Raw genomic sequence first — 21985 nt, 5'->3', positions numbered from 1 at the left:
ACGGGCAGTCGGTCCTCTGGGAATCGGTGCGTACGTGTCGGAAATGACAGGAATATTCGCTGCTTTGGTGTGACAGGAGAAGCGTGCCCTTGTCTTTCGGCACGGCCCTTGGGTGGAACGATCCCCCCAGCACCCAGCGCTGCAGCACAGCCTGCCTGCCTTCTACAGCTTCCAGCTGAGCCTTCGGCGGTTCTTGTGAGGCCAAACTGACGGTAACAGCGAGTGCGCCCAGCGCTGCCAGGAAGAATTCCTGCCTGACAGTAAAGACCTTTACTGTTGAGCGAATGTGTTCCAGGTGAAAAGAGGCAAAGACCCGACGTGTGCGGTCCCCCTGTTCCTGCAGTGGGTGCCCCGCAGCCCCCGGGCTCTGGAGGGGGCAGGAGGCAGGAGCAGGGTGCAGGCAGGCACAGTCCCTGCCTGCTCTGGCAGGAGCAGCTCTGGGCCGAGCAAACGTCCCTGTCACGGTGCCTACGGACACGGGGCCGGACAGAGGTGACCAAGCCCGGGGGAGCTCGGAGCCAGGACCTGGGGGAGACCCGGCAGAGGCGGGGGGTCAGCAAGGGACCCAAAGGGGAGGTTTGGCAAAGGGGACAGGGGAGGGCGCGCATCAAGGGCTGGGTGGAAGGACCACGGCACCAGGAATGGAGGAAAGATAATTCTTTTATTGTTCAGGTGGGGTCGCCCCAGGGAGGTTCCTGTCCTACACCCCCAACTGCTGTCTCCGGGGTGCCCGTTGCTCCTCTGGAACCAGCGTTGTTGTCATCCTTGGGGGACTGGGCGGGTCCCCGGCACTTCTGCGCCGCCAGCTCCGCCATGGCACCGGGGCAGGGCTGCTCGCTGAGAGGGAGCTCGGGGACGATGTCCGGGGTAGCGGGCACAGGCGCTCGGTTCCTTCACACTGGCACTGCAGGGGAGGGAGGTGAACCTGCTGCACCGCGGCCCCTCCGGCGGGACGGGCAGGGCTGCCCGGCGCGGGCAGGGCACGGGCTGAGGGTCTGGGGCAGGATCTGGGGTCTCTGCCAGCACCCACCATTTCTTCAATGTGGGTTTGGTCTTCTCCAGTTCTTCTCCCTTCTGCCTTGAGCTCTGCAGGACACCAAGAGCTGAGTGAGACAGAGGCAGCTCCCAGACCCACACCGTACACCCCACAACGCCCCACAGCATCCCCAACCCCCCCACACCACATCAGCCCCACAGCCCCCCAACACCTCCCCACGCCATCCCCCCCCCCGGCACAGCACAGTGCAGCCGTCACATACCCAGAGCCACTCGACCATCAACACGCCGACGAACAGGAGGGGCGGCAGGAGGAGCATGAACAGTGGGAAGATGTCTGCCGAGGTGAGGCTGTTGGAACCCTCCATGGCTGTGGGCCCAGGGCGGCGATGAAGAATTCCTGCCCGACAGTAAAGACCTTTCCTTGTTGGAGAACGGCTTGCAGAGAGCAAGGCCGTGGGTCTCTGCAGGAGCTGATTGCAGCCATCTGAGGTAAACAAAGGAAACAACCCAGGGTACAGTTATGCTTACAAAGGACTGTTATGTTAACAGAGAGAAACTGAGGTACACAGTGGCCTTGATGGTAAAAACAACCTTGGGAAAAAAGGCAGGCCAGAAGAGGGACGATGTTGTGAAATATCTGAAATGTCACAAGGGGCTGGGATATTATAATGTAGCCTGTTACATGCATCCAACAGATTTGTGAGTAGTGTGCACGATTATTGTAGAGTGCTTATATAAGGGGTGATCTCTTTCAATAAAGTTGAAGCTTGCTCTAGCATTCACATTGAATCGGCTGCTTGCTTCCTCCGCCCGTGGGGACAAGGCACTGCCCGGCGACCACCAGTTTCAGGCCAAAGCCCTCCCGGCCAACACGGTGGCAGAGGCGCAAGGAGCCCCGCGCCAGAAAAGGTGGGACTGGGGGGAGCGTGGGCAGGGGGAGCCCAGCACGGGAGGACGGGGACGGGTCTGGGCTGTCTGGTGCAGCTGTCACAGCTGCGGTGCTGGGGACGTTTCTGTGGGACGGGATGGCAGCGGGGTCTGGGGGCGCCGGGCTGACGGTGAGGGGTGCGACGGCCCCGCGCTGAGTTTTGGTGTGAGGTTACACAGGGGCTGCGCCCGCCTGCCCCAATATAAAAGGCCGCGGCCGCACTGGGCCAGCAGCCACGGCCTGTGGCAACGGGCTCACCCCGGCCGAGATGCTCTGGCTACTGATGCTCACGGAGATGAGCTTCCTGCTCGGCGCCGTGTTGGCGGCCCAACGGCTGTGGGTATGTGACGGCTGCACCGCGCTGTGGTGGGGAGTGGGATGGGGTGGGTGGGGTGAGGGGCTGTGGGGGTGATGTGGCCTGGGAGCTGCTCCCGTCTCACCCAGCTCTTGGTGTCCTGCAGAGCTCAAGGCAGAAGGGAGAAGAGCTGGAGAAGAGCAAACCGACCCTGCAGAAATGGCGAGTGCTGGAAGAGGCCCCAGATCCTGCCCCAGACCCTCAGCCCGTGCCCTGCCCGTCCCGCCGGAGGGGCCGCGGTGCAGCAGGTTCACCTCCCTCTCTCCTCCCCTGCAGTGCCAGCGCGACGTTGCCGAGCACAGAGCGCCTCTGCCCGCTACGCCGGTCATCATCGCTGAGCTCCCTCCCGATGAGCAGCTCCAGTCCCGTGGACACCGTCTGCTCCTTCCTGGAGTCCTGCCCTGCTGCCATGGCAGAGCTGGCAGCACAAGCGTGCTCGGGACATGCCCAGTCCCCCAAGGATGATCAGGTGCTGGTGAAGAACCTGGGACCAGCCCTGGGCCCCCCACTGGAGAGGTCAGCTGGGACCAGTCAAGAGCAGGTCCCTGGCAATGAGGGCTACAACGCGCAGACACCCAGGGATGTGGAGCTGGACCCCAACAGTCACCACACCGGCCAGTGGATGCTGTTGGTCACAATATGGCTCAAGGCCAATGGAGTGGAGCTGCCTGTGCCGTACAGGGACAGCGACAAGGCTGAGTATGGAGAGGAGAGAAGGATTCCAAACATGGAATCCCTGAAGATAGACAGGAGCAGCCCCATAAACTTGGACGTGAGCGGCCCCATGATGTCGGGCAGCAGCCCCCCCCGTGACCATGGGCAGCACCATCTGGGCGGCGTCGGGCGGGAGCAGCCCAGTGGAGCCCAGTCCCCAGCAGCGGGTGCCCACGGGCAGGATGCGTGCCTGGGCGGCCCGGGGGCTGTGCAAGGGGGGCCGTGCCCTGCGGGAGTCCCGTGCCCAGCTCTGCAGGCGTGTCATGCCTGGTGCAAACGGGACCGGCAGTGCTGCTGCAGGTGCTCCCGCAAGCCCCTGAGGCAAAACTGTAACTGATTCCAAGGGGCAGCCTGGAGAGAGCACCCACCTGAAAAATAAACTATCTTAAAATATCTTTCCTCCATCCCTGGTGCCGTGGTTCTTCCACACAGCCCTTGATGCGCGCCCTCCCCTGTCCCCTTTGCCAAACCTCCCCTTTGGGTCCCTTGCTGACCCCCCGCCTCTGCCGGGTCTCCCCCAGGTCCTGGCTCCGGGACGGGGACGTTTGCTCGGCCCAGAGCTGCTCCTGCCAGAGCAGGCAGGGACTGTGCCTGCCTGCACCCTGCTCCTGCCTCCTGCCCCCTCCAGAGCCCGGGGGCTGCGGGGCACCCACTGCAGGAACAGGGGGACCGCACACGTCGGGTCTTTGCCTCTTTTCTGAAATTCTGACACCTGGAGTCGGTCTCTGAGCCTGTGCTGGGGTCAGGACTGGCTGCCAGCTCGGGGTGCAGGACGTGGAACTGGCACACAGCACCTGGTTCCTTCATGAAATTCCCACTGGAAAACCATCAGAGCAAGGGACACCGGTCTTGCTACAGCCAGCCTCCCATAAACTGTTCCTGCAGCGCCCTCCAAAGGCAGCAGGAACAAGGACTCTGTTTGCTAGCTGGTCTGAGTCCTGGGGACAGGGCTGAAGGAAGGAGCCGGTCCCTTGGGGACTCCTCCAGTGAAGCAGGACAGGTTTCCCCCAGGGAGGCACACGGAGTGGATCAGACAACAACCGAGGCTGGAACGGTTTGGGGAAATCGCTGGCTCCCGCTCACAGCAGGATTAACTGCAACATCAGAGCAGGTCACACAGGGCCTTCTCCAGGCGTGTGCTGAGTATCTCCAGGGAGGAAGGTCTCTACAACACCCTGCCCTAGCACCTGACCACTCTCACTGCAAAAACCTGAATACCTCATCTCTCAAATGAGCACGGGCAGGAGGAGATCAGAAAGCAGACAGTGTGTAGTACTGCAGTGGCACCTGGGGAAGCTGCCAGCCTTGACCTGCAGAGCTCTGTGAAGATCCCACGGGGGCAGGTGTCGGAGACGACTTGTAACCCCCGAAACAAGGACTGAGAGAAGCAGCCGGAGGGTAAACTTGGTAAAGACAAGGGATGGGGGGGGCAGGGGCCCTCCGAGCCTTTCCAAGAAATGTCTCCAGCACTCCCAAGTAACAAAACTAGAGACACGGGGTGGGTACTGTGGAGTCTGGATAACGCAGGCTTGGTGCTCGAGGTCAGCACTTGCTCATCTCTTGTGTGACTCGTGGGAGAAAACTCGCCTGGACAGCACAGGATGCGGCTGGAGGAGGGAGCCCTGAGGAGACAGGACGGTTCTGCTCTGGGGCATCCTGTAAAGTTTTGTTACTGATTTTATTATCAACTGAAATTAAATTGTGTTTGATTTTAATATAAGTATAGAATTAAGGGATATTTTAGTAAAATAATTAAATAAATTAGTTAAATAAATTAGTTAAATTATTGGTTAAATAAATTAGTTAAATAGTTAATAATTTCTTGGAAGTTGTATGCTTATGTATGAAGACTTAATGAATATGGATGAGTAAGTTCTAGATAAGGTGTGTGATTCTGGTGCCTGGCACGTGTTGTTGGTGAGAGCGCTCCCCTACACGTCCGGCCGTCAGTAAAGAAGTGTCTGCTTATCTGCATCACACTGGAGTCGAGAAGTTATTTTTATCCCGGATTTCGGGGACAGTTTCAAGGGGCATCTGTCCCGTGAGCGATCTTTGCTTCATTATCCACAAAACGTGTATTAAAGTTGACATCCCTGAATATGCTAATAAAGACTAACGAGATCATGCTAATTACAGCACCCCACGAAGCGCCTTGCCCCTCCCCACACCTATGACACGTGATATGTAGATCAATCTGGGGGAAGGACCCGAGGAAAGCGTGTATAAATGGGGGGGGGGGGGGGGGCAAGGATAACGGTGATGAGCAAGTGAAGAAGTGAAGTGAAGCAGGTGGATGCATCCCTGAACCCTCCTTGGCAGAACCAGCGCAGGAACCTGGACTGGTGATCTCTCTCCCTCTCTTCCCATCTCTCTCTCTCTTCTTCTCTTTTCCCCCTTGTTATCATTAAGGGACGCAAGGCGTATCATATCCCTTGCCATAATTTGTTCTTCACTTAGTCAGTTATTGTGTATCCAGTCAACACACTGTGGGAAATGAAGAAATGTTTATGTCTGCACTTTGAGACTTGTCTCACCAATCTCTGCTCCGTTGGGGATTTATGAATCTACGTCACTTGTCTCCCTCTTCGGAGCAGGACGTGACAGCAGGTGGGACCTGGAGGTGCCTAGATTTTCCTTCTGAACAGCACAGCCCTAACTGCCAAGTGTTTCTGGATGACCAGCATTAGGATGTCCTCAGAAAGCTGCACCAACATCCTTCCCAGCAGCGCCGACCCGCGGTGCAGTCTCTTACCTCTGCAGCTTCAGCTCTGCCTCCTCTGCCCTCCTCTGTGTTTCCCTCAAGTCAGCGGCCACCCGGGTATTTGTCACCATCTGCGTGCCATCAAAGAGCAGCTTGGCCAGCCTCTGTGAAGGAAGCGGCACACATTTCACACCCAAAGACCTGCGTTCTGGAGGGAGGGATGCTGCAGGAACCCTGCCTGCCCAGGGTCTGGCTCCTGTCCCCATGCTGAGGTGCCTGTGTGGAGCCCTAAGCTCTGTCCTCCTGCTACGGCAGGATCGATGAGCACCCGCGGGCCTCCCTCTCCTGGAAAGCCCCGCAGGCCATCAGCGCCAAGAGGAACACGCTCAGAGCACCCCCCTCTCTCACTTCCCCCGTGCGTGCAGATGCGGTTAGGCACGGCGGGGTTTTGGTTTGGATGCTTGGCGTCACTCCTACGCCCTTACAATCCACGGGAAATCCTACCCCTAGGATCCAGCCCCCAAATCCCCCACCACCCAGTCCTGAGGAGTTCCTGTCCCTGCTGCTTCTCACATAAATGCTGCTGTGTGACACTAAGCACTGTACAAAGCTAAAAGAAGGGTAAAGCCAAATATCAGGGACCCAAGAGGATCTTCCCCTCCTACCGCCACACCTGCCTGCACTCCTCAATGTGCTTGTGGCTCTTCCTCTGCTCTTCCTCCTCCTCCTCCTCCTCAGGCACTTTTGGCTCCACATCTTCTCCAAGGGCCTCCCTGGGGCAGAAGAGGGAATAAGACTGAACATTTTACACCACATCATGCTCGGGGACGCCCTTGAATCCGGCATCCCAACCCAGACTGCATGGTTCAGCGCAGCACACTCTGCTCTCTCTTCCCCTCAGCAGGCTTAGTCCCAGGCCAGCAGGTCCCTGCAGATGCAGAAAGGAGGCAGGAAAGGTGGGGACAGCCGCCCAGAGGGAAAACAGCGTCCAGGCTTCTTTTTCTACATCTGGGACTGCAGCCCAAGGCTAGTTACTGCTTCAGCACAAGGCTGGGGAGGCTCAGCCTCTGTTTGCTTTCCAGGTGGGGATGGGGCAGGCATGGGGCAGAGGCTGTCAGGGGGCAGCCCTTAGGTGGCTGGGGGGGACCCCGGCTTGGCCATGAAGACAGCCAGCTTCTGTCCGGAGCCATTCCAGCATTGGCACTGATCCCATGGCCCAATATCCCCCAGGCTGGAGGGGCCTCTAAGGCTTGGGAGAGGCCCCCACTTCAGTCCTGCTTCGGGGAAAGGTGTGTGCCATGGCTGGTGAGCCCCAGGTCTGGGAACAGCAGCCTGCTCCAGGATGCCACTAGTCTGATGCAGATTTTGTCCAGGGGGGCAGCGGGTCCATGGCAGGGGAATCTCTTGGGGAAGGGGGTATTGCTGCCTCAGTGCTGTGCCTCGGACAGGGCGGGGATGTCCTTGCCTTTGGGATGAGCAGACATCGGGAGGTCCCCGTGCTCCTAATATCTGGCAGAGAACGGGGAGCGTCTCTGGCTTGGGATTCAGGGGAGCGCCAAGGCCAGTTTGGGGAGAGATCCCGGGTCCCGTGAAGGCTGGCAAGGCCACATCGGGTGGCTGCCCCCCGCCAGTTTTTGGTAGGGGTCCTGGCCCCAGTGCCGTTGTGGGACAGGGGATATTCTGACACCTGGAGTCGGTCTCTGAGCCTGTGCTGGCCCGGGCTGGGGTCAGGACTGGCTGCCAGCTCGGGGCGCAGGATGTGGAACCGGCCCCGGCCTGGGGGTGGGGGCATCAAGCCCGGCACCGTTCTGGGGAGGGGAGATCATCTGTGACCTGAACCGGGCTGTGGGGAGAAGGTGAGGGACTTGGTGCCGGTCCGGGGCAGGGAGGGGCCTGGACCCGGCTCCGATCTGGGCGGCGGGGGCGGCTGGGGGTCAGGCCCACGCAGCCGGGGCACCGGGGACGAGCGCCGCTTCTCGCCGGGGCTCGGCATCGAGGAGGGCGGCGACGCGAGGGCGGCGGGCGGCGACGCGCTCCTCGGCGCCGGGGTCGGGGCCGCGGGGGCTGAGGGCCGGGGCCGGGCCCCGCCGAGCCGCCTCCGCGCCGGCTCCCCGCCTCACGCGGCCCCGCAGACACAGCGCATGCGCGGCGCGGCCGGACCGGCCCCGGCGGCGCCGGGCAAACGGCGGCGCCGGGCAAACGGCGGCGCCGGGCAAACGGCGGCGCCGGGCAAACGGCGGCGCCGGGCAAACGGCGGCGCCGGGCAAACGGCGGCGCCGGGCAAACGGCGGCGCCGGGCAAACGGCGGCGCCGGGCAAACGGCGGCGCCCGTTCCCGCTCCCGCGCCGGGCAAACGGCGGCGGCCGCGAGGGGCGGGCGCGAGCGCGGGGCTCGGGCCGGGCTGCGGGGCAGCGACGGCCGCGGGGCCCCGTGTCCTCTGCGCCGCCGGGCCGGGCCGCGCCGCCGCCTGGTGCCGCCCGCACACACGGGCGGCAGCGATCGGGGCTTCTCCGACAGCCCGCTCGAGCCCGGCCGCCGGGGGGTGAACGCGCAGCCGGAGCCCGGCGGCCCCGACCTCGTGCTGCTCCCCGCGCCGGGGGAAGGGCCTTCCCCGGGGTGAGGAGTGGGGGGGTTCGGGTTGAGCCCGCGGCGGCCTCAGCGGGAGGAGCGCGGGCCTTACGGCTGCTCTCAATTAGACAGCCCCCCACCAAAATAATGACAAATTACGACGAGCGCAGGAAACTAGCTCTCCGTAAATTGCAGGTTCGAATGTCTGTGCGCGGAGAACAGAACAGCTTTCCAGGGTTCAACGGCACCCCAGAACGCAGAACAAAGAACTCTGTGGGGTTTAACGGCCACCCCAAACGCTTGATCACTCACCTGACAAGCGAGGGCTCTCCACCTCGAGGACCTGCTCAGGGCAGCGCCCCGACCCAGATCACCTGGAGGAGCTTCCTTGGGCGACGTCCCGACCCCAGGGGAGAGTCCTCGACCGACGGCGGCGAGCTGCTCCAGGGGAGGAGCTCAAAATGGCTGCCCGAGGGGAGGAGCTCAAAATGGCTGCCCGAGGGCTCCATTGACACCCAGCCCCAATCTGACCTGTGCCCCGTAGCGGCTCCCGTTGGCCAAAGGCCCCAACTGCCGGGAAGCCCCGAGAGCAAAGGCAATCAGGAGCTGCTCCGCTCCAGCGGCCATGGAGCCCGATCTTCACTGGGGGGGACACCTGCCACAGCCTGCGCTTCCATACTTGCACGTGCTGATTAGCGCTGGCTCAGGGAACGGCCGGATCAGCTCCGGCCGAGGGACCTCTGACTCTTCTGCCACAGCCACGGCGGCTCTTTTTCTGCCAAAAGGTGGTTTGGGTTTGGAGTCCTGAGAGCTGGGATTTGTGAGTGCAAAGTCTCAGGAAAAGGGGGGAGCTGCTGCCTCCTGCCTGCCCGCAGTTGGGGCTCAGAGCTGTGAGGGGCCTCGCACAGGATTGTGCCCAAGGACCTCATGTTTGCAGCTCTGACGGGTCCATCCCGGGGAGGGCAGAGAAACCAGCAGACACCTGGGGAAGCCCCGCAGGGACTCTCCCCCAAACAACGCACTGGCACGGGCAGTCGGTCCTCTGGGAATCGGTGCGTACGTGTCGGAAATGACAGGAATATTCGCTGCTTTGCTGTGACAGGAGAAGCGTGCCCTTGTCTTTCGGCACGGCCCTTGGGTGGAACGATCCCCCCAGCACCCAGCGCTGCAGCACAGCCTGCCTGCCTTCTACAGCTTCCAGCTGAGCCTTCGGCGGTTCTTGTGAGGCCAAACTGACGGTAACAGCGAGTGCGCCCAGCGCTGCCAGGAAGAATTCCTGCCTGACAGTAAAGACCTTTACTGTTGAGCGAATGTGTTCCAGGTGAAAAGAGGCAAAGACCCGACGTGTGCGGTCCCCCTGTTCCTGCAGTGGGTGCCCCGCAGCCCCCGGGCTCTGGAGGGGGCAGGAGGCAGGAGCAGGGTGCAGGCAGGCACAGTCCCTGCCTGCTCTGGCAGGAGCAGCTCTGGGCCGAGCAAACGTCCCTGTCACGGTGCCTACGGACACGGGGCCGGACAGAGGTGACCAAGCCCGGGGGAGCTCGGAGCCAGGACCTGGGGGAGACCCGGCAGAGGCGGGGGGTCAGCAAGGGACCCAAAGGGGAGGTTTGGCAAAGGGGACAGGGGAGGGCGCGCATCAAGGGCTGGGTGGAAGGACCACGGCACCAGGAATGGAGGAAAGATAATTCTTTTATTGTTCAGGTGGGGTTGCCCCAGGGAGGTTCCTGTCCTACACCCCCAACTGCTGTCTCCGGGGTGCCCGTTGCTCCTCTGGAACCAGCGTTGTTGTCATCCTTGGGGGACTGGGCGGGTCCCCGGCACTTCTGCGCCGCCAGCTCCGCCATGGCACCGGGGCAGGGCTGCTCGCTGAGAGGGAGCTCGGGGACGATGTCCGGGGTAGCGGGCACAGGCGCTCGGTTCCTTCACGCTGGCACTGCAGGGGAGGGAGGTGAACCTGCTGCACCGCGGCCCCTCCGGCGGGACGGGCAGGGCTGCCCGGCGCGGGCAGGGCACGGGCTGAGGGTCTGGGGCAGGATCTGGGGTCTCTGCCAGCACCCACCATTTCTTCAATGTGGGTTTGGTCTTCTCCAGTTCTTCTCCCTTCTGCCTTGAGCTCTGCAGGACACCAAGAGCTGAGTGAGACAGAGGCAGCTCCCAGACCCACACCGTACACCCCACAACGCCCCACAGCATCCCCAACCCCCCCACACCACATCAGCCCCACAGCCCCCCAACACCTCCCCACGCCATCCCCCCCCCCGGCACAGCACAGTGCAGCCGTCACATACCCAGAGCCACTCGACCATCAACACGCCGACGAACAGGAGGGGCGGCAGGAGGAGCATGAACAGTGGGAAGATGTCTGCCGAGGTGAGGCTGTTGGAACCCTCCATGGCTGTGGGCCCAGGGCGGCGATGAAGAATTCCTGCCCGACAGTAAAGACCTTTCCTTGTTGGAGAACGGCTTGCAGAGAGCAAGGCCGTGGGTCTCTGCAGGAGCTGATTGCAGCCATCTGAGGTAAACAAAGGAAACAACCCAGGGTACAGTTATGCTTACAAAGGACTGTTATGTTAACAGAGAGAAACTGAGGTACACAGTGGCCTTGATGGTAAAAACAACCTTGGGAAAAAAGGCAGGCCAGAAGAGGGACGATGTTGTGAAATATCTGAAATGTCACAAGGGGCTGGGATATTATAATGTAGCCTGTTACATGCATCCAACAGATTTGTGAGTAGTGTGCACGATTATTGTAGAGTGCTTATATAAGGGGTGATCTCTTTCAATAAAGTTGAAGCTTGCTCTAGCATTCACATTGAATCGGCTGCTTGCTTCCTCCGCCCGTGGGGACAAGGCACTGCCCGGCGACCACCAGTTTCAGGCCAAAGCCCTCCCGGCCAACACGGTGGCAGAGGCGCAAGGAGCCCCGCGCCAGAAAAGGTGGGACTGGGGGGAGCGTGGGCAGGGGGAGCCCAGCACGGGAGGACGGGGACGGGTCTGGGCTGTCTGGTGCAGCTGTCACAGCTGCGGTGCTGGGGACGTTTCTGTGGGACGGGATGGCAGCGGGGTCTGGGGGCGCCGGGCTGACGGTGAGGGGTGCGACGGCCCCGCGCTGAGTTTTGGTGTGAGGTTACACAGGGGCTGCGCCCGCCTGCCCCAATATAAAAGGCCGCGGCCGCACTGGGCCAGCAGCCACGGCCTGTGGCAACGGGCTCACCCCGGCCGAGATGCTCTGGCTACTGATGCTCACGGAGATGAGCTTCCTGCTCGGCGCCGTGTTGGCGGCCCAACGGCTGTGGGTATGTGACGGCTGCACCGCGCTGTGGTGGGGAGTGGGATGGGGTGGGTGGGGTGAGGGGCTGTGGGGGTGATGTGGCCTGGGAGCTGCTCCCGTCTCACCCAGCTCTTGGTGTCCTGCAGAGCTCAAGGCAGAAGGGAGAAGAGCTGGAGAAGAGCAAACCGACCCTGCAGAAATGGCGAGTGCTGGAAGAGGCCCCAGATCCTGCCCCAGACCCTCAGCCCGTGCCCTGCCCGTCCCGCCGGAGGGGCCGCGGTGCAGCAGGTTCACCTCCCTCTCTCCTCCCCTGCAGTGCCAGCGCGACGTTGCCGAGCACAGAGCGCCTCTGCCCGCTACGCCGGTCATCATCGCTGAGCTCCCTCCCGATGAGCAGCTCCAGTCCCGTGGACACCGTCTGCTCCTTCCTGGAGTCCTGCCCTGCTGCCATGGCAGAGCTGGCAGCACAAGCGTGCTCGGGACATGCCCAGTCCCCCAAGGATGATCAGGTGCTGGTGAAGAACCTGGGACCAGCCCTGGGCCCCCCACTGGAGAGGTCAGCTGGGACCAGTCAAGAGCAGGTCCCTGGCAATGAGGGCTACAACGCGCAGACACCCAGGGATGTGGAGCTGGACCCCAACAGTCACCACACCGGCCAGTGGATGCTGTTGGTCACAATATGGCTCAAGGCCAATGGAGTGGAGCTGCCTGTGCCGTACAGGGACAGCGACAAGGCTGAGTATGGAGAGGAGAGAAGGATTCCAAACATGGAATCCCTGAAGATAGACAGGAGCAGCCCCATAAACTTGGACGTGAGCGGCCCCATGATGTCAGGCAGCAGCCCCCCCCGTGACCATGGGCAGCACCATCTGGGCGGCGTCGGGCGGGAGCAGCCCAGTGGAGCCCAGTCCCCAGCAGCGGGTGCCCACGGGCAGGATGCGTGCCTGGGCGGCCCGGGGGCTGTGCAAGGGGGGCCGTGCCCTGCGGGAGTCCCGTGCCCAGCTCTGCAGGCGTGTCATGCCTGGTGCAAACGGGACCGGCAGTGCTGCTGCAGGTGCTCCCGCAAGCCCCTGAGGCAAAACTGTAACTGATTCCAAGGGGCAGCCTGGAGAGAGCACCCACCTGAAAAATAAACTATCTTAAAATATCTTTCCTCCATCCCTGGTGCCGTGGTTCTTCCACACAGCCCTTGATGCGCGCCCTCCCCTGTCCCCTTTGCCAAACCTCCCCTTTGGGTCCCTTGCTGACCCCCCGCCTCTGCCGGGTCTCCCCCAGGTCCTGGCTCCGGGACGGGGACGTTTGCTCGGCCCAGAGCTGCTCCTGCCAGAGCAGGCAGGGACTGTGCCTGCCTGCACCCTGCTCCTGCCTCCTGCCCCCTCCAGAGCCCGGGGGCTGCGGGGCACCCACTGCAGGAACAGGGGGACCGCACACGTCGGGTCTTTGCCTCTTTTCTGAAATTCTGACACCTGGAGTCGGTCTCTGAGCCTGTGCTGGGGTCAGGACTGGCTGCCAGCTCGGGGTGCAGGACGTGGAACTGGCACACAGCACCTGGTTCCTTCATGAAATTCCCACTGGAAAACCATCAGAGCAAGGGACACCGGTCTTGCTACAGCCAGCCTCCCATAAACTGTTCCTGCAGCGCCCTCCAAAGGCAGCAGGAACAAGGACTCTGTTTGCTAGCTGGTCTGAGTCCTGGGGACAGGGCTGAAGGAAGGAGCCGGTCCCTTGGGGACTCCTCCAGTGAAGCAGGACAGGTTTCCCCCAGGGAGGCACACGGAGTGGATCAGACAACAACCGAGGCTGGAACGGTTTGGGGAAATCGCTGGCTCCCGCTCACAGCAGGATTAACTGCAACATCAGAGCAGGTCACACAGGGCCTTCTCCAGGCGTGTGCTGAGTATCTCCAGGGAGGAAGGTCTCTACAACACCCTGCCCTAGCACCTGACCACTCTCACTGCAAAAACCTGAATACCTCATCTCTCAAATGAGCACGGGCAGGAGGAGATCAGAAAGCAGACAGTGTGTAGTACTGCAGTGGCACCTGGGGAAGCTGCCAGCCTTGACCTGCAGAGCTCTGTGAAGATCCCACGGGGGCAGGTGTCGGAGACGACTTGTAACCCCCGAAACAAGGACTGAGAGAAGCAGCCGGAGGGTAAACTTGGTAAAGACAAGGGATGGGGGGGGCAGGGGCCCTCCGAGCCTTTCCAAGAAATGTCTCCAGCACTCCCAAGTAACAAAACTAGAGACACGGGGTGGGTACTGTGGAGTCTGGATAACGCAGGCTTGGTGCTCGAGGTCAGCACTTGCTCATCTCTTGTGTGACTCGTGGGAGAAAACTCGCCTGGACAGCACAGGATGCGGCTGGAGGAGGGAGCCCTGAGGAGACAGGACGGTTCTGCTCTGGGGCATCCTGTAAAGTTTTGTTACTGATTTTATTATCAACTGAAATTAAATTGTGTTTGATTTTAATATAAGTATAGAATTAAGGGATATTTTAGTAAAATAATTAAATAAATTAGTTAAATAAATTAGTTAAATTATTGGTTAAATAAATTAGTTAAATAGTTAATAATTTCTTGGAAGTTGTATGCTTATGTATGAAGACTTAATGAATATGGATGAGTAAGTTCTAGATAAGGTGTGTGATTCTGGTGCCTGGCACGTGTTGTTGGTGAGAGCGCTCCCCTACACGTCCGGCCGTCAGTAAAGAAGTGTCTGCTTATCTGCATCACACTGGAGTCGAGAAGTTATTTTTATCCCGGATTTCGGTGACAGTTTCAAGGGGCATCTGTCCCGTGAGCGATCTTTGCTTCATTATCCACAAAACGTGTATTAAAGTTGACATCCCTGAATATGCTAATAAAGACTAACGAGATCATGCTAATTACAGCACCCCACGAAGCGCCTTGCCCCTCCCCACACCTATGACACGTGATATGTAGATCAATCTGGGGGAAGGACCCGAGGAAAGCGTGTATAAATGGGGGGGGGGGGGGGGCCAAGGATAACGGTGATGAGCGAGTGAAGAAGTGAAGTGAAGCAGGTGGGTGCATCCCTGAACCCTCCTTGGCAGAACCAGCGCAGGAACCTGGACTGGTGATCTCTCTCCCTCTCTTCCCATCTCTCTCTCTCTTCTTCTCTTTTCCCCCTTGTTATCATTAAGGGACGCAAGGCGTATCATATCCCTTGCCATAATTTGTTCTTCACTTAGTCAGTTATTGTGTATCCAGTCAACACACTGTGGGAAATGAAGAAATGTTTATGTCTGCACTTTGAGACTTGTCTCACCAATCTCTGCTCCGTTGGGGATTTATGAATCTACGTCACTTGTCTCCCTCTTCGGAGCAGGACGTGACAGCAGGTGGGACCTGGAGGTGCCTAGATTTTCCTTCTGAACAGCACAGCCCTAACTGCCAAGTGTTTCTGGATGACCAGCATTAGGATGTCCTCAGAAAGCTGCACCAACATCCTTCCCAGCAGCGCCGACCCGCGGTGCAGTCTCTTACCTCTGCAGCTTCAGCTCTGCCTCCTCTGCCCTCCTCTGTGTTTCCCTCAAGTCAGCGGCCACCCGGGTATTTGTCACCATCTGCGTGCCATCAAAGAGCAGCTTGGCCAGCCTCTGTGAAGGAAGCGGCACACATTTCACACCCAAAGACCTGCGTTCTGGAGGGAGGGATGCTGCAGGAACCCTGCCTGCCCAGGGTCTGGCTCCTGTCCCCATGCTGAGGTGCCTGTGTGGAGCCCTAAGCTCTGTCTTCCTGCTACGGCAGGATCGATGAGCACCCGCGGGCCTCCCTCTCCTGGAAAGCCCCGCAGGCCATCAGCGCCAAGAGGAACACGCTCAGAGCACCCCCCTCTCTCACTTCCCCCGTGCGTGCAGATGCGGTTAGGCACGGCGGGGTTTTGGTTTGGATGCTTGGCGTCACTCCTACGCCCTTACAATCCACGGGAAATCCTACCCCTAGGATCCAGCCCCCAAATCCCCCACCACCCAGTCCTGAGGAGTTCCTGTCCCTGCTGCTTCTCACATAAATGCTGCTGTGTGACACTAAGCACTGTACAAAGCTAAAAGAAGGGTAAAGCCAAATATCAGGGACCCAAGAGGATCTTCCCCTCCTACCGCCACACCTGCCTGCACTCCTCAATGTGCTTGTGGCTCTTCCTCTGCTCTTCCTCCTCCTCCTCCTCCTCAGGCACTTTTGGCTCCACATCTTCTCCAAGGGCCTCCCTGGGGCAGAAGAGGGAATAAGACTGAACATTTTACACCACATCATGCTCGGGGACGCCCTTGAATCCGGCATCCCAACCCAGACTGCATGGTTCAGCGCAGCACACTCTGCTCTCTCTTCCCCTCAGCAGGCTTAGTCCCAGGCCAGCAGGTCCCTGCAGATGCAGAAAGGAGGCAGGAAAGGTGGGGACAGCCGCCCAGAGGGAAAACAGCGTCCAGGCTTCTTTTTCTACATCTGGGACTGCAGCCCAAGGCTAGTTACTGCTTCAGCACAAGGCTGGGGAGGCTCAGCCTCTGTTTGCTTTCCAGGTGGGGATGGGGCAGGCATGGGGCAGAGGCTGTCAGGGGGCAGCCCTTAGGTGGCTGGGGGGGACCCCGGCTTGGCCATGAAGACAGCCAGCTTCTGTCCGGAGCCATTCCAGCATTGGCACTGATCCCATGGCCCAATATCCCCCAGGCTGGAGGGGCCTCTAAGGCTTGGGAGAGGCCCCCACTTCAGTCCTGCTTCGGGGAAAGGTGTGTGCCATGGCTGGTGAGCCCCAGGTCTGGGAACAGCAGCCTGCTCCAGGATGCCACTAGTCTGATGCAGATTTTGTCCAGGGGGGCAGCGGGTCCATGGCAGGGGAATCTCTTGGGGAAGGGGGTATTGCTGCCTCAGTGCTGTGCCTCGGACAGGGCGGGGATGTCCTTGCCTTTGGGATGAGCAGACATCGGGAGGTCCCCGTGCTCCTAATATCTGGCAGAGAACGGGGAGCGTCTCTGGCTTGGGATTCAGGGGAGCGCCAAGGCCAGTTTGGGGAGAGATCCCGGGTCCCGTGAAGGCTGGCAAGGCCACATCGGGTGGCTGCCCCCCGCCAGTTTTTGGTAGGGGTCCTGGCCCCAGTGCCGTTGTGGGACAGGGGATATTCTGACACCTGGAGTCGGTCTCTGAGCCTGTGCTGGCCCGGGCTGGGGTCAGGACTGGCTGCCAGCTCGGGGCGCAGGATGTGGAACCGGCCCCGGCCTGGGGGTGGGGGCATCAAGCCCGGCACCGTTCTGGGGAGGGGAGATCATCTGTGACCTGAACCGGGCTGTGGGGAGAAGGTGAGGGACTTGGTGCCGGTCCGGGGCAGGGAGGGGCCTGGACCCGGCTCCGATCTGGGCGGCGGGGGCGGCTGGGGGTCAGGCCCACGCAGCCGGGGCACCGGGGACGAGCGCCGCTTCTCGCCGGGGCTCGGCATCGAGGAGGGCGGCGACGCGAGGGCGGCGGGCGGCGACGCGCTCCTCGGCGCCGGGGTCGGGGCCGCGGGGGCTGAGGGCCGGGGCCGGGCCCCGCCGAGCCGCCTCCGCGCCGGCTCCCCGCCTCACGCGGCCCCGCAGACACAGCGCATGCGCGGCGCGGCCGGACCGGCCCCGGCGGCGCCGGGCAAACGGCGGCGCCGGGCAAACGGCGGCGCCGGGCAAACGGCGGCGCCGGGCAAACGGCGGCGCCGGGCAAACGGCGGCGCCGGGCAAACGGCGGCGCCGGGCAAACGGCGGCGCCGGGCAAACGGCGGCGCCGGGCAAACGGCGGCGCCGGGCAAACGGCGGCGCCCGTTCCCGCTCCCGCGCCGGGCGGCGGCGGCCGCGAGGGGCGGGCGCGAGCGCGGGGCTCGGGCCGGGCTGCGGGGCAGCGACGGCCGCGGGGCCCCGTGTCCTCTGCGCCGCCGGGCCGGGCCGCGCCGCCGCCTGGTGCCGCCCGCACACACGGGCGGCAGCGATCGGGGCTTCTCCGACAGCCCGCTCGAGCCCGGCCGCCGGGGGGTGAACGCGCAGCCGGAGCCCGGCGGCCCCGACCTCGTGCTGCTCCCCGCGCCGGGGGAAGGGCCTTCCCCGGGGTGAGGAGTGGGGGGGTTCGGGTTGAGCCCGCGGCGGCCTCAGCGGGAGGAGCGCGGGCCTTACGGCTGCTCTCAATTAGACAGCCCCCCACCAAAATAATGACAAATTACGACGAGCGCAGGAAACTAGCTCTCCGTAAATTGCAGGTTCGAATGTCTGTGCGCGGAGAACAGAACAGCTTTCCAGGGTTCAACGGCACCCCAGAACGCAGAACAAAGAACTCTGTGGGGTTTAACGGCCACCCCAAACGCTTGATCACTCACCTGACAAGCGAGGGCTCTCCACCTCGAGGACCTGCTCAGGGCAGCGCCCCGACCCAGATCACCTGGAGGAGCTTCCTTGGGCGACGTCCCGACCCCAGGGGAGAGTCCTCGACCGACGGCGGCGAGCTGCTCCAGGGGAGGAGCTCAAAATGGCTGCCCGAGGGGAGGAGCTCAAAATGGCTGCCCCAGGGCTCCATTGACACCCAGCCCCAATCTGACCTGTGCCCCGTAGCGGCTCCCGTTGGCCAAAGGCCCCAACTGCCGGGAAGCCCCGAGAGCAAAGGCAATCAGGAGCTGCTCCGCTCCAGCGGCCATGGAGCCCGATCTTCACTGGGGGGGACACCTGCCACAGCCTGCGCTTCCATACTTGCACGTGCTGATTAGCGCTGGCTCAGGGAACGGCCGGATCAGCTCCGGCCGAGGGACCTCTGACTCTTCTGCCACAGCCACGGCGGCTCTTTTTCTGCCAAAAGGTGGTTTGGGTTTGGAGTCCTGAGAGCTGGGATTTGTGAGTGCAAAGTCTCAGGAAAAGGGGGGAGCTGCTGCCTCCTGCCTGCCCGCAGTTGGGGCTCAGAGCTGTGAGGGGCCTCGCACAGGATTGTGCCCAAGGACCTCATGTTTGCAGCTCTGACGGGTCCATCCCGGGGAGGGCAGAGAAACCAGCAGACACCTGGGGAAGCCCCGCAGGGACTCTCCCCCAAACAACGCACTGGCACGGGCAGTCGGTCCTCTGGGAATCGGTGCGTACGTGTCGGAAATGACAGGAATATTCGCTGCTTTGGTGTGACAGGAGAAGCGTGCCCTTGTCTTTCGGCACGGCCCTTGGGTGGAACGATCCCCCCAGCACCCAGCGCTGCAGCACAGCCTGCCTGCCTTCTACAGCTTCCAGCTGAGCCTTCGGCGGTTCTTGTGAGGCCAAACTGACGGTAACAGCGAGTGCGCCCGGCGCTGCCAGGAAGAATTCCTGCCTGACAGTAAAGACCTTTACTGTTGAGCGAATGTGTTCCAGGTGAAAAGAGGCAAAGACCCGACGTGTGCGGTCCCCCTGTTCCTGCAGTGGGTGCCCCGCAGCCCCCGGGCTCTGGAGGGGGCAGGAGGCAGGAGCAGGGTGCAGGCAGGCACAGTCCCTGCCTGCTCTGGCAGGAGCAGCTCTGGGCCGAGCAAACGTCCCTGTCACGGTGCCTACGGACACGGGGCCGGACAGAGGTGACCAAGCCCGGGGGAGCTCGGAGCCAGGACCTGGGGGAGACCCGGCAGAGGCGGGGGGTCAGCAAGGGACCCAAAGGGGAGGTTTGGCAAAGGGGACAGGGGAGGGCGTGCATCAAGGGCTGGGTGGAAGGACCACGGCACCAGGAATGGAGGAAAGATAATTCTTTTATTGTTCAGGTGGGGTCGCCCCAGGGAGGTTCCTGTCCTACACCCCCAACTGCTGTCTCCGGGGTGCCCGTTGCTCCTCTGGAACCAGCGTTGTTGTCATCCTTGGGGGACTGGGCGGGTCCCCGGCACTTCTGCGCCGCCAGCTCCGCCATGGCACCGGGGCAGGGCTGCTCGCTGAGAGGGAGCTCGGGGACGATGTCCGGGGTAGCGGGCACAGGCGCTCGGTTCCTTCACACTGGCACTGCAGGGGAGGGAGGTGAACCTGCTGCACCGCGGCCCCTCCGGCGGGACGGGCAGGGCTGCCCGGCGCGGGCAGGGCACGGGCTGAGGGTCTGGGGCAGGATCTGGGGTCTCTGCCAGCACCCACCATTTCTTCAATGTGGGTTTGGTCTTCTCCAGTTCTTCTCCCTTCTGCCTTGAGCTCTGCAGGACACCAAGAGCTGAGTGAGACAGAGGCAGCTCCCAGACCCACACCGTACACCCCACAACGCCCCACAGCATCCCCAACCCCCCCACACCACATCAGCCCCACAGCCCCCCAACACCTCCCCACGCCATCCCCCCCCCCGGCACAGCACAGTGCAGCCGTCACATACCCAGAGCCACTCGACCATCAACACGCCGACGAACAGGAGGGGCGGCAGGAGGAGCATGAACAGTGGGAAGATGTCTGCCGAGGTGAGGCTGTTGGAACCCTCCATGGCTGTGGGCCCAGGGCGGCGATGAAGAATTCCTGCCCGACAGTAAAGACCTTTCCTTGTTGGAGAACGGCTTGCAGAGAGCAAGGCCGTGGGTCTCTGCAGGAGCTGATTGCAGCCATCTGAGGTAAACAAAGGAAACAACCCAGGGTACAGTTATGCTTACAAAGGACTGTTATGTTAACAGAGAGAAACTGAGGTACACAGTGGCCTTGATGGTAAAAACAACCTTGGGAAAAAAGGCAGGCCAGAAGAGGGACGATGTTGTGAAATATCTGAAATGTCACAAGGGGCTGGGATATTATAATGTAGCCTGTTACATGCATCCAACAGATTTGTGAGTAGTGTGCACGATTATTGTAGAGTGCTTATATAAGGGGTGATCTCTTTCAATAAAGTTGAAGCTTGCTCTAGCATTCACATTGAATCGGCTGCTTGCTTCCTCCGCCCGTGGGGACAAGGCACTGCCCGGCGACCACCAGTTTCAGGCCAAAGCCCTCCCGGCCAACACGGTGGCAGAGGCGCAAGGAGCCCCGCGCCAGAAAAGGTGGGACTGGGGGGAGCGTGGGCAGGGGGAGCCCAGCACGGGAGGACGGGGACGGGTCTGGGCTGTCTGGTGCAGCTGTCACAGCTGCGGTGCTGGGGACGTTTCTGTGGGACGGGATGGCAGCGGGGTCTGGGGGCGCCGGGCTGACGGTGAGGGGTGCGACGGCCCCGCGCTGAGTTTTGGTGTGAGGTTACACAGGGGCTGCGCCCGCCTGCCCCAATATAAAAGGCCGCGGCCGCACTGGGCCAGCAGCCACGGCCTGTGGCAACGGGCTCACCCCGGCCGAGATGCTCTGGCTACTGATGCTCACGGAGATGAGCTTCCTGCTCGGCGCCGTGTTGGCGGCCCAACGGCTGTGGGTATGTGACGGCTGCACCGCGCTGTGGTGGGGAGTGGGATGGGGTGGGTGGGGTGAGGGGCTGTGGGGGTGATGTGGCCTGGGAGCTGCTCCCGTCTCACCCAGCTCTTGGTGTCCTGCAGAGCTCAAGGCAGAAGGGAGAAGAGCTGGAGAAGAGCAAACCGACCCTGCAGAAATGGCGAGTGCTGGAAGAGGCCCCAGATCCTGCCCCAGACCCTCAGCCCGTGCCCTGCCCGTCCCGCCGGAGGGGCCGCGGTGCAGCAGGTTCACCTCCCTCTCTCCTCCCCTGCAGTGCCAGCGCGACGTTGCCGAGCACAGAGCGCCTCTGCCCGCTACGCCGGTCATCATCGCTGAGCTCCCTCCCGATGAGCAGCTCCAGTCCCGTGGACACCGTCTGCTCCTTCCTGGAGTCCTGCCCTGCTGCCATGGCAGAGCTGGCAGCACAAGCGTGCTCGGGACATGCCCAGTCCCCCAAGGATGATCAGGTGCTGGTGAAGAACCTGGGACCAGCCCTGGGCCCCCCACTGGAGAGGTCAGCTGGGACCAGTCAAGAGCAGGTCCCTGGCAATGAGGGCTACAACGCGCAGACACCCAGGGATGTGGAGCTGGACCCCAACAGTCACCACACCGGCCAGTGGATGCTGTTGGTCACAATATGGCTCAAGGCCAATGGAGTGGAGCTGCCTGTGCCGTACAGGGACAGCGACAAGGCTGAGTATGGAGAGGAGAGAAGGATTCCAAACATGGAATCCCTGAAGATAGACAGGAGCAGCCCCATAAACTTGGACGTGAGCGGCCCCATGATGTCGGGCAGCAGCCCCCCCCGTGACCATGGGCAGCACCATCTGGGCGGCGTCGGGCGGGAGCAGCCCAGTGGAGCCCAGTCCCCAGCAGCGGGTGCCCACGGGCAGGATGCGTGCCTGGGCGGCCCGGGGGCTGTGCAAGGGGGGCCGTGCCCTGCGGGAGTCCCGTGCCCAGCTCTGCAGGCGTGTCATGCCTGGTGCAAACGGGACCGGCAGTGCTGCTGCAGGTGCTCCCGCAAGCCCCTGAGGCAAAACTGTAACTGATTCCAAGGGGCAGCCTGGAGAGAGCACCCACCTGAAAAATAAACTATCTTAAAATAT

General features: G+C 61.8%; 1 protein-coding gene and 1 long non-coding RNA gene across 5 annotated transcripts; both read right to left on the bottom strand.

The window, feature by feature from the left end:
• Positions 1-917: 917 nt before the first annotated feature.
• LOC141955554 (uncharacterized) lies at positions 918-8712 on the bottom strand. Of its 2 annotated transcripts, none has more exons than XR_012632622.1 (5): positions 8578-8712; positions 6371-6470; positions 5749-5861; positions 1260-1483; positions 918-1086 (listed from the first exon to the last, which is right to left on the bottom strand). It is a non-coding gene; the product is annotated as an uncharacterized LOC141955554 (long non-coding RNA). The 2 variants fall into 2 exon arrangements; XR_012632623.1 differs by having other exon boundaries at positions 6375-6470.
• Positions 8713-9983: 1271 nt separating this feature from the next.
• Positions 9984-18100, bottom strand: LOC141955553 (uncharacterized). 3 transcript variants are annotated; one of them, XM_074895245.1, is made up of 6 exons: positions 17882-18100; positions 15662-15761; positions 15040-15152; positions 10551-10774; positions 10322-10377; positions 9984-10195 (listed from the first exon to the last, which is right to left on the bottom strand). In XM_074895245.1, the coding sequence occupies exons 3-6, from the start codon at positions 15117-15119 to the stop codon at positions 9992-9994; spliced, it is 564 nt and encodes a 187-aa protein (XP_074751346.1). In that variant the 5' UTR covers positions 15120-15152; positions 15662-15761; positions 17882-18100; the 3' UTR covers positions 9984-9991. The 3 variants fall into 3 exon arrangements, with proteins under 3 accessions (XP_074751346.1, XP_074751344.1, XP_074751345.1); XM_074895243.1 differs by having other exon boundaries at positions 9984-10377; XM_074895244.1 differs by having other exon boundaries at positions 9984-10377; positions 15666-15761.
• Between the last annotated feature and the right edge of the window lie 3885 nt (positions 18101-21985).

The sequence above is a fragment of the Athene noctua genome, unplaced genomic scaffold (genome assembly GCF_965140245.1).
Source record: "Athene noctua unplaced genomic scaffold, bAthNoc1.hap1.1 HAP1_HAP1_scaffold_307, whole genome shotgun sequence".
In the NCBI taxonomy this organism is placed as follows: Eukaryota; Metazoa; Chordata; class Aves; order Strigiformes; family Strigidae; genus Athene; species Athene noctua.
This window is presented reverse-complemented; position numbering and strand designations above follow the sequence as displayed.

Excerpts from the sequence above, each read along its gene's own strand:
- LOC141955553 (XM_074895243.1), bottom strand. The coding sequence starts at position 15,119 with ATGGTGACAAATACCCGGGTGGCCGCTGACTTGAGGGAAACACAGAGG. Across the intron at positions 10,775-15,039 it reads GCAGAGCTGAAGCTGCAGAG|ATGGCTGCAATCAGCTCCTG; the intron begins GTAAGAGACTGC and ends TGTTTACCTCAG. Across the intron at positions 10,378-10,550 it reads TGATGGTCGAGTGGCTCTGG|AGCTCAAGGCAGAAGGGAGA; the intron begins GTATGTGACGGC and ends GGTGTCCTGCAG.